The sequence below is a fragment of the Penaeus vannamei genome, chromosome 39, assembly GCF_042767895.1.
Source record: "Penaeus vannamei isolate JL-2024 chromosome 39, ASM4276789v1, whole genome shotgun sequence".
Lineage (NCBI taxonomy): Eukaryota > Metazoa > Arthropoda > Malacostraca > Decapoda > Penaeidae > Penaeus > Penaeus vannamei.
Window position 1 is genome coordinate 27,763,210 of NC_091587.1, and position 11,850 is coordinate 27,775,059.

The window sequence follows — 11,850 nt, forward strand, 5'->3', positions numbered from 1 at the left end:
ATGTGGTTAACACTGTTTACACGATTTTTTGCAGTTCTCCAACATATATCTGGGGTTACTGACACACTGGCCTGAATTTGCCCAGAACTTGCAGTGTTTAGATTGATCCAAACACTGGGGATCATAACCTGCAAAATACATACATTTGCTTATGAAAACGGTATACTGTAATAAAAGACACGACAAAGATTAACTTCTTTTTAGGGGATACAATTATTAATTCCTTAAGAACTATATGATGTATCTTTAAATGAAAAAGAAATTTATCTAGTTGATTTTATTATTCAGCAAAACTAATTTGCCCATTTCTTCTGTATAATAAAAAAATATTATTGTTTCGGTAAAACAGAAAGCATTAAAAGAGGAATAACTTCTATCCAAGGGAGAAGTCTATCAGAAATAACAGGAAATTCATATCAAACTAATTTAGCATGGATTAATTTCATGTAAATGGCACACAGACCCAAATCATAGCAAAATATCAATTGATTGCTTTACCACAGCCTCCCTAATCCCTTGTTTGTTGTTGTAATGGGGTGGGCTTTGGAAACAGAGACTGAGGCCCAATGTAGGGGATCACCCCGAACCATCTTAACTCTACCTCCCCTCACCCTCAGTCAAATTCCTTTTCCAGTCTCAATCCAGATACTCCAATCTCTACCATAACCCGATGCCTACCCCTCTCCCTCACTTTACCTGTCAGAACCTATCAAGGAGAAGTCTTATCAGAAGTAACAGGAAATTCATATCAAACTAATTTAGCTTGGATCAATTTCATGTAAATGGCGCACAGACCCAAATCATGGCAAAAATATTATCCTTTGATTGCTTTACCACAGCCTCCCCAATCCTTTGTTTGTTGTTGTCATGGGGTGGGCTTTGGAAACAGAGACTGAGGCCCAATGTAGGGATCACCCCGAACCATCTTAACTCTACTTCCCCTCACCCTCGGGTCACATTCCTCTTCCAGTCTCAATCCAGATAGTCCAATCTCTACCACTTCCCCGATGCCTATTTCTCCCTCACTTTATCTGTCGCACCAGGCAACCTAAACGTTCCACTCCTTCTTCTCCTACCACATCCTCTCCCTCTGCTCCTCGGATCTCTATCCCCTCCTCACAAGAGAACCTTTGTTTCCCAGTCCTCTTCACCTAACTCCCCTCCAGAAACTCTTGAAGGCATCCAAAACTCCCTAAATATGACCGAAGGGAACACTCCGCTCCACTCATCCACCCTTCAATCCCTCTGTTCCTACTCCCTCTACATTTAAAGTATTTGTCGATATCCATCCGTCCTCCTCCTCAAGTTCTCACCACACCCCTTCCTCCTACACTCTCCCATTACACCCTATCCTCTGGCTTCGTTCCCCATTATCCATAACCCTCCGACTTGGATGCTTATGTGAATCCCTTCTGTCATAACAGTGTCCTTCTCCATACCCCTCCCCTCCTGACACTCTTCCTGATACTTCACCATCTTCCCCTGACCCCTTTTCCCGATCCCCGGATTCTTAACCACCTACTTCTCCAACAGCCACCTCTGTTTTCCTTGAACAATGTCCCTATTCCTTCTCCAGTCACAGATATACTGCAAATTACTCGATCTCCTTATCCCCCTTTCCCTTTTTACTAATTTCTGTTCTACTTCATTTTCTCCCCTCTTTTCGCTTTTCAATACCATGCTATCCCTTAACACTCTCTAATCTTTGACATCTAGCACAGTATATCCTAATTTTTAAGTCTTATCTACCCTTTTTGCCACAACACTACCATACTGCTATAGGACCTTTGGTATCTAGTACATTTATTTGTATCAACCATTAACCTTTAACCCTAACGATAACCCATGAAATACATAGATAAATTACATAGAGAGAGAGAGAGAGAGAGAGAGAGAGAGAGAGAGAGAGAGAGAGAGAGAGAGAGAGAGAGAGAGAGAGAGAGAGAGAGAGAGAGAGAGAGAGAGAGAGAGAGAGAGAGAGAGAGAGAGAGAGAGAGAGAGACCCACTGACCTGCAGGTAGACATGCTAAACACGATTGTTTGCAGAATCGCAGCATGAAGCTCCTGTTGGTGGTGCACTCTCCTGCCTCGGCCCAAAAAGCGCAATATATGTGGTCATCGAGACAAGGATCGTCTGTTGAAGAAAAGTAGAAATGCTTTTTTTCTCTTTATCACGTTAGGAAGAAGGTTTACAAATTGATATTAGTTGAAGCCTCTCTCTAAAAACCATATGAGATCACCTTACCGTTAATATGTGGAATTTTTAAAATCTGGGAACCTACCATTAAAGAAACTATAAAATATACACCGGAAACTGAATATATTAGTTATTCCTTTTATAGGTAGCGCGTCATAGAAAGTGTGGCACGTAAAGTGAGATGGTGAACTAAGGTGAATAAGGGATAGAGGGAAGATGGGAAAGTTAAAATAGAAATATATACCTAATTACACACACACACACACACACACACACACACACACACACACACACACACACACACACACACACACATATACACACACGCACATACACACACACATATATACACACACACATACACACACACACACACACCCAGGGTAGGACGGAAAGAGAGAAAAATTGAAATATATACCTAATTACACACACACACATGCACATACACACACACACACACACACACACACATATATATATATATATATATATATATATATATATATATATATATATATATATATATATGTGTGTGTGTGTGTGTGTGTATACATAATAATAAATGTGTACATATACAAGGTGTGTGTACATAATTATATCCACCCTTCACCTCCAGCCACGTGGGTCCCTCATGGCGAGCCACCAGGTCCTCAGTCCATCTCTATTTGTTCACGACAGGTCTCGGCGAGCTGCCCAAGCCACGACTTCCTAGGTCTTCCCATGGGCCTCCTCCTTGCAGGATTGTCGCGTAAAGAGACAACCGGATGGGCAGGGTCATCGAAATTGAAATTAGCCAGGTGACCTTATAGCCTGAGTTGGACACATGGTCTTGCCATCTGTACCCTATGATCCGGCGTAGGGACATCGAGATTAGAATCCAAGGGACTAGATAACGTCCAGGTATCGCTTCCATAGAGCATAACTGGCATTATCAAGGCCTTAAAGACACGTAACTTAATTCTTCTGCATAGGTACCAGCACCTCCAAATACTCTTGAGTTCGTGGCTCCAGCTGCCAGACCAGTCCATCTACTGACTTCCTGGTCTGCAGCCCAGAGACATGGGCTGCGGACCAGGAGGTATGTAGACGGATCGGCCTACAATCTCTGGTGAAGGAAGCTGTTCTCGTTACTGAGATCAGCTCCCGAGCCATGGGGATCGACAGACATCTCGTAGCCAGCTCGATCACAGCCGGATACTGCATTGAAGTCACCCAGTACAATGAGAATGTCTCGATGGGGCATTTGTCTGCCACGGATGCGATCTACAAACACCGGTAAGAGCGTACACAGCAATAAGAGACACAAAGCCAAAAGCAGCTTCAGTCTCAATGCCATGATATGCTCGTCGTCCGGAGGAACCTCTACTACTGAAGGTTGAAGTCAGCTGGAGATGGCTACGGCTACACCCTGGAGAAGGTGACCATCGCCCGGCCCGACCTATAATATTTGTACCCACTCATACTGATCATGCTGCTGCTAGGGCTTCTCAAATCCGAGAGGGCAGGCACCTTAATTCCCTTCCGCTTCAGTTCCCTCAATAGCAGGGGTAATCTATCATGCTTTAAAGACCAGATGTTCAGGGCTCCTACCTGAATAGCCCGCCTGAAGTTAAATCTTGGGCAACTGTTCCAGGTGGACGCCACGTTGCCCCTTATAAAATCAATCATCTTTTAAAAATCTAATTTAATTCCATTTGTTACAATGGGTGTTCTTTGCAGTGGCATGTTGTATGCCTATTTGCTTCTAAATTACCCCCGTGCGCAAAGAATGGCCGGGGTTACCATCCACTGGCGGCGCGCGGGATCGAACATAAGTTAGAAAGAGTGCTAAATGAGAATGCTACCTATGCACCACACAACACACTGTGAGGCCCAATGTACATACATATATAAGTATATATATATGTATGTATATATATGTGTATATATATATATATATATATATATATATATATATATATATATATGTATATATATATGTGTGTGTGTGTGTGTGTGTGTGTGTGTGTGTGTGTGTGTATGTATATATATATATATAAATATATATATATATATATATATATATATATATATATATATATATATATGTGTGTGTGTGTGTCTGTGTGTGTGTGTGTGTGTGTGTGTGCGTGTGTGTGTGTGTGTGTGTAGGGGAGAGAAAGAGAGAGAGAGAGAGAGAGAGAGAGAGAGAGAGAGAGAGAGAGAGAGGGAGGGAGAGAGAGAGAGAGAGAGAGAGAGGAGAGGGAGAGGGAGAGGGAGAGAGAGAGAGAGAGAGAGAGAGGGAGACAGAGAGAGAGAGAGAGAGAGAGAGAGAGAGAGAGAGGGAGGATAAAGAAGAACGAAGAATAAAACTAAAAGAGAACGAGAACGACAAAAGCGTGAGACGAAGAGAAAATACACCGAGAACGGAAAGGAGAGAGAGAGGGAGGGAGCTAAATAGGAAACCCCTTGTGTCCACTTCTTAACCTGACCCTATGGCCTTTCCCTATGCAACAAATTTATGTGTTATTATAGAATTTTCCTATTCACCGTGTCTGAACCCATCGTAGCAATATCTTAATCGGAACACAATGTAAATATCGACAAATTACTATGGGAGATTAGGAGAGAGAAGGGGAATGAGCGAGAGAGTGTGTGAATGAATGACTGAGTGAGTAAATGAGTGAGTGAAAGGGTGGGTGTGCGAGTGAGGGAATGAGGGAGTGAGTGAAGGGGAAATGGTGGTGTGGTGGTGGTGGTGAGTGGTGATTGAGTATTTATTTATTATTATAATAATTTAGTATTTATTTATTTATGTGTGTGTATTTATGTATTTATGTATGTGTGTGTATTTGTGTTTGTGCGTGCGTGCGTGCGTGCGTGCGTGCGTGCGTGCGTGCGTGCGTGCGTGCGTGTTGTGTGTGCTGTGTTTATGTTCTTCTTCTGTTCTTGTGAGAGAGAGAGAGAGAGAGAGAGAGAGAGAGAGAGAGAGAGAGAGAGAGAGAGAGAGAGAGAGAGAGAGAGAGAGAGAGAGAGAGAGAGAGAGAGAGAGAGAGAGTGAGAGAGAGAGAGAGAGAGAGAGAGAGAGAGAGAGAGAGAGAGAGAGAGAGAGAGAGAGAGAGAGAGAGAGAGAGAGAGAGAGTCCGAACGTGATGCCTTTAGTAATACGTCAGAAAAGCCCTTTGTAAGCATAGCAACAAATCATTACATCTTATGAAAATGCCTTTGCAAACACTCTTTTTATAATTTAAAATGAAGTCGCATGAGAATACACTATTTATTTATGCATTTGTCTTTTTATCAATGAAATATAAGCTTAGTTCCATTCAGATATTTGTTCTCTTCCACTAAACAGTCATGCTACCCATACCCTATCCTTCCCATTATGTTAATCCTTATATCTGATTATATGCTTCACAACGACTCCTCAAACCTTGTCCAATTTACAAAGTAATGTCTTATAAAAACACTTCCCTTTTACTCTCCCTGATTACAGAAAAAAAAATGAAGGAACTACACAAAACACCAACTTATTTGCCGAACCTGTTTTGGAATTGCCTCTTCAAGGTATGCAAACACAGCCACATTACCAACCAAACCCGACAAACACAACAATAATATTTACCTCCATATCAACGACGACCTTAATAAGAAAAACAAAAAATTTCAAGAACAAAAAATCCTTGAAAACAAAAGCCATGCGTCACACACACTGGCACGAGAAAACCTTCATCAAGACAGCAACGCATAAGTCAGCGCGTTCTGTCTGGGTTGGGGCGTGTTTACCTGGCGATGGTCGGACTGAATAATAAAGTATGCTGACACACACACGACAAGGACTTCCACACACACGGCTCTGCACTTGCAAAACAAAGCGACAAGGACAATGGAAGGGAAAATGGAGACCTGGTTGATGTTGCACGATGGTTTGGAGAATGCCTTAGTGTATTCCGAGTGTCTTATGGTTCGTGCTGGGCTGGGTGAATGGGGGGGAGGGGGGGGGCGATTCAATGAGGTTTCGGGCTTCAACTTTGTCTAAATATTTCTTATCATTATTATCGTTATTATTATGCTTATGGTTATGGTTATCATTATTGTCATTATTATCATTATTATAATTATTACTATTACTAATACTATTGATATTATTATTATCATTATTTTTTATAATTATCATTTTTACTGTTATCATAATCATTATCATTATTATTATTATCATTATTATTTTTATAATTATTATTTTGTATCATTATTATCTTTATAATTATTAGCATTAACATAATTATCATAATTATTAGCATTATCATTATTATTTTTATTATTACTACTTCTACTGTTATTATTATCTTTATTATGGTAATGACGATTATCATTATCATTCTCATTTTTATTATCATTATTATTATTATTATTATCATCATTACCATTATCACTATCATCTTTATTACCTCCGCCAAGGATGTTTTGTTTATGGCAACGTTGGTTAATTATGAATATATATTTTATGATTCTTTAAATTAGATTTGTGTCTTAGAACAACTTAGATGCCATTCAATTTTGGTGTCGATTCGGATCACGATCTGGATCCAGGAATTTAAAAAAAGATTCACTCAAAAAAGATTAATTATACTTTTATTAATTATAATTTTAAAAAGATTCATTTTACGCCACAAGTACTCAGTGCAGTCGAATAAGAGGTGATCTGAATGTAAATCGTTGTGTGAATATTCTTATTGCATCAGTGATCCTGTTGCCTTAGCTGAGGTAAGTGTTCTCCGAGTGCTTCTAGTTATTGTTATTATCATTGGCATTGTTGTTACCATTATCATATTTATTATATGTTACTATCATTATTATTGATATAATAATAATATATTATTATTATATACATATTATTATTATTATTATTATTATTATTATTTTTATATATATATATATATATATATATATATATATATATATATATATATATATATATATATATATATATATATATGTGTGTGTGTGTGTGTGTGTGTGTGTCTATCCACGCACACACACACACAGGCGCAGGAGAGGGAGAAGGGGGAGAAGAGAAAGAGGGGGGGGGGGAGGGAAGAGGAGAAAGAAATGCGCTGATCCATCTCCCTGATTTCGGAGCCTCACTGATCCACTTCCTGTGCTCGACTCCACCTGTGCTGATCCCTCCTTCGCTTCAGACCACTTCTCTACTCCCTCTCCTTCTCTCCTCTCATCTCCCCACCACCTCCCTCTCTCATCTCTCCATTCCTCCCTCTCTCTCTTGTCCTTCTCCATCTCCCTGCTCGCTCTTCCCCTTCTTCAGCCTCCTCTCTCTCTCCCTCTCCCTCTCCCTCTCCCTTTTCCTCCCTACCCTATTCCCTCTCCCTTTTCCTCCCTCTCCCCCTCCCTCCCATTCACTCTCCCTCTTTTCCCTTCTCCTCCTCCTTCCCCTTTTTTCTCTTTCTCCCTCCCTTCTTCTTCTTCTTCCATTTCTTCTCAGGTTTTCTCATCTTCTTTTTCTTCCCATTCTCCCTTTCTCTCTTCTTTTTTCTTCCCATCCCTTTTCTCTTACACCTTCGCTTTTCGCTCCTTTCTTTCGCCCTGTCATTTTTTCTCTACTCCTGTCTATCTCTTCTCTTCTTTCTCATTTCTTTCTCTCTCTCTTTCTTCTTCTCTCTCTCTCTCTCTCTCTCTCTCTCTCTCTCTCTCTCTCTCTCTCTCTCTCTCTCTCTCTCTCTCTCTCTCTCACACACACACACACACTCCCTTCCAGATAACGAAAACACAGAACAACAACATAAGAAAACAAAAATAAGAAAGAAAAAATAAAAAGACGAAAAGATGAAGAAAGCAAGAAAACCCTCAAAGAAGAAAGATAAAAACAAAAATAAGACGAAAAAAGGTAAGAGAAAAAAGTAGAAGAAAAGACAGAAAGAGAAAGAAAGAGACGAACAATCCACAGAGACGAGAGAAGAGAAGAGAGAGAAGTGAGAAATAAAAGACGAAAAGATGAAAAAGCAAGAAAAACCCTCAAAGAAGAAAGATAAAAAAACAAAAATAAGACGAAAAAGGTAAGAGAAAAAGTAGAGGAAAAAAGACATATAGAAAGAAGGAGACGAGCAATCCACAGAGACAAGAGAAGAGAAGAGAGAAGAGAGAAGAGCCACAGAAGAGAAGAGAAAAGAGCCACTGAAGAAAGGAAGAATACAAAAGAGAAGAGAGAGAAGAGCCACAGAAGAGACGAGAGAAGAGCCACAAACATAAAGAGCAAACCAGAGACGAGAGAAGAGCCACAGAAGAGAAGAGAAGAGCAAGAAGCACTGAAAAACAAGCAGAGACGAGAGAAGAAGAGAGAGAAGACAACGCAAAGAACAAACCCAGAGACGAGAGAAGAGAAGAGAGAGAAGAGAAGAGCCACAGAAGAGAAGAGATGAGAGAAGAGCAAACCCAGAGACGAGAGAAGAGAAGAGAGAAGAGCAAATCCAGAGACGAGAGAAGAGAGAAGAGCCACAGAAGAGAAGAGATGAGAGAAGAGCAAACCCAGAGACGAGAGAAGAGAAGAGAGAGAAGAGAGAAGAGCAAACGCAAAGAGCAAACCCAGAGACGAGAGAAGAGAAGAGAGAGAAGAGAGAAGAGCAAACGCAAAGAGCAAACCCAGAGACGATAGAAGAGAAGAGAGAGAAGAGAGAAGAGCCACAGAAGAGAAGAGATGAGAGAAGAGCAAACCCAGAGACGAGAGAAGAGAGAAGAGCAAACGCAAAGAGCAAACCCAGAGACGAGAGAAGAGAGAAGAGCAAACGCAAAGAGCAAACCCAGAGACGAGAGAAGAGAGAAGAGCAAACGCAAAGAGCAAACCCAGAGACGAGAGAAGAGAAGAGAGAGAAGAGAGAAGAGCAAACGCGAAACGAAGCCAGAGACGATAGAAGAGAAGAGAGAAGAAGAGCACAGAGAGAAGAGATGAAGAGCAAACGGAAGACGAGAGAAGAGAAGAGAGAGAGAGAGAGAAGAGCAAACGCAAAGAGAACGGCAGAGACGAGAGAAGAGAAGAGAGAAGAGAGAGAGAAGAGCAAACGCAAAGAGCAAACCAGAGACGAGAAGAAGAGAGAAAGAGAGAAGAGCAAACGCAAAGAGCAAACCCAGAGACGAGAGAGAAGAGCCAAGAAAGAGAGAGAAGAGAAGAGCAAACGCAAGAGCAAGCCAAGGACGATAGAAGACGAGAAGAGAGAGAAGAGCACAGAAAGAGAAAGAGATGAAGAGCAAACCCAGAGACGAGAGAAGAGCAAACGCAAAGAGCAAATCCCAGAGACGAGAGAAGAGCCAGAGAAGAGCCACAGAGAGAGAAGATGCCAAACGCAAAGAGCAAACCCAGAGACGAGAGAAGAGAAGAGAGAAGAGCAAATCCAGAGACGAGAGAAGAGCCACAGAAGAATACGAAGAGAAGAGCCATATGAAGAGAAGAGCAAATAGAGCCACAGAAGAAGAGAGAGAAGAGCAAACGCAAGAGCAAACCCAGAAGGCGAAGAGAAGAGCAAACACAGAGACAAGAGAAGAGCCACAGAAAAGAAGCGAGAGAAGAAAGAAGAGCCACAAAAGAGAAGACCGAACCCAGAGACGAGAGAAGAGCCACAGAAGAGAAGAGAGAAGAGCAAACACAGAGACGAGAGAAGAGCCACAGAAGAGAAGAGAGAAGAGCCACAGGAGAGACGAGAGAGAAGAGAGAAGAGCAAACCCAGAGACGAGAGACGAGCCACAGAGGAGAAGAGAGAAGAGCAAACGCAAAGAGCAAACCCAGAGACGAGAGACGAGCCACAGAAGAGAAGAGAGAAGAGCCACAAAAGAGAAGAGAGAAGAGCAAACGCAAAGAGCCAAAAAAGAGACGAGAGACGAGCCACTGACCGCACACGGCGCAGGCGCGGCGGCAGACGACGTGCATCCAGGCGCTGTTCCGCTGACACTCGCCCCTCCCCGCCCACCGCCCGCACCTCGCGTCTCGGTCCTCGCAGCCTGTGGGCGTGGGCGCTGGGAAAGGGGGTAAGCGGAAGGATGAGTGGGGTGGAGGATGAGGAGGATGAGGGGGGAGGAGGTGGAGAAGGGGTGGGGGGAGGAGGATTTGGGTGAGGAGGAGGAGGATGGGGAGGGGAAGGTGGGGTGAAGGGTGGGAGGGGGAGGATGAGGGGTGAGGACGGAGGATGAGTAGGGAGGGGTGATGAGGGGAATGAGGAGGGGAGAATGAGGAGAATGAGGGGTGATGAGGGGGATTAAGATGAGGATGGGGAGGGGGAGGGAAGAAGGGAGGGTAGATCGAGGGGGAGGGAAGGAAAGGGATGGCATGAAGGGTGGGTGGGTGGAGGAGGTGGAAGGTGGAGGGGGAGGTGGCGGAGGATGGTGTGGAGGCGGGTAGGGGTGGATGGAGGTTGTGGGGTTGGTGGAGAGAGTAAGAAAACTAATATTACAATACAAGAAAAACAAACACGATTTCCCGCCAAAAAAAATCACAACAAACATTTATCTCATAACCCCAAAATACAGACAAAAAAATAACCTCTCACCTCAACTCATCCCTCCCAAAATCCCATCCCATAAATATATAACAAATCCACAAAAGAGAAATCACCAAAGAATCTAATAGAAATAAAAACTCGAATTCCCGGTGAAAATAACTCACCAGCGGCCAAGGGAGCTTCCGAAAATGGCGGTGAAGATAAACACCCATATAAGGCGTTCAGTTTGTACACGTCTGTCTGTGGAGGTCAGTGTCAAAGCTGTTAATTAAAAAGTACACGGTGGAACTAACTTTAAAAAATATATATATATTAGCTGTTCAAAAGTATACGGAGGCACTAATTAAAAAAAAAAAAAAAAAAAAAAAATATATATATATATATATATATATATATATATATATATATATATATATATATATATATATATATATATATATATATATATATATATATATATATATATATATATGATATGATTTTGTTGTGAATTGTGAATCGGTGTTGTGGCTGTGACGCGTGGTGTGATACATGCACGTGAGAGAGAGGGAGAGAGAGAGAGAGACGACAAAAAAAAAAAGAGAGAGAGAGAGAGAGAGAGAGAGAGAGAGAGAGTAGAAACACGTGTAATACCAGCAATACATCCAGGCTTCCCTTCCCCCTCTAACACTAATTACCCCCCTTCCCATACATACACACTCAAACGACCCCCTACACCCATACAACACCCAAAAACCCCACACCTACACACACACACACCAATTACCACCCCACACCTAACCCTTCCCCCAACCCTCCTCCCCCTCCCAACCCCCTCCCCCTCCCCCCACAGCACACCCCAATCCCCAACAATGCCAGGTCAAACCCCACCGCACTCAGGCCGATCCGCTGACCTATCCTGACCCCTGGCACGGTGGGCACGAGGGTAGGTCGAGAGGGGTCACTGGCGAAGTGGTTCCAGCTGTAGTGCATCACCGAATCTGCAACGAGGTCAAGGAGAGGTAAGTAGACAGATCTGTCTGTCTATCTATCTATCTATCTATCTATCTATTTATCTAGAGAGAAAGAGATGAATCTCTCTAAATATGTATCTATTTCTTTCTTTCTTTATTTATTTTTCTCTTCCTCTATCTATCTATCGATTTATTTCTCTCTGTCTCTGTCTGTCTGTCT

At 42.3% G+C, this 11,850-nt stretch overlaps 1 protein-coding gene across 1 annotated transcript in view; it reads right to left on the minus strand.

Annotated features, from left to right (window-relative positions):
- The window catches only part of LOC138860086 (putative tyrosinase-like protein tyr-3), an 11,729-nt gene extending 80 nt beyond the window's left edge, over window positions 1–11,649 (minus strand). The window contains exons 1-5 of the mRNA XM_070116903.1: window positions 11,548–11,649; window positions 10,842–10,917; window positions 10,073–10,180; window positions 2,012–2,134; window positions 1–128 (exon numbers count right to left, since the gene is read on the minus strand). The exon at window positions 1–128 is cut by the window's left edge and continues 80 nt beyond it. Coding sequence (XP_069973004.1) covers window positions 7–128; window positions 2,012–2,134; window positions 10,073–10,180; window positions 10,842–10,917; window positions 11,548–11,649 — 531 coding nt within the window. The 3' untranslated portion in view covers window positions 1–6. The remainder of the gene's footprint in view (window positions 129–2,011; window positions 2,135–10,072; window positions 10,181–10,841; window positions 10,918–11,547) is intronic.
- Between the last annotated feature and the right edge of the window lie 201 nt (window positions 11,650–11,850).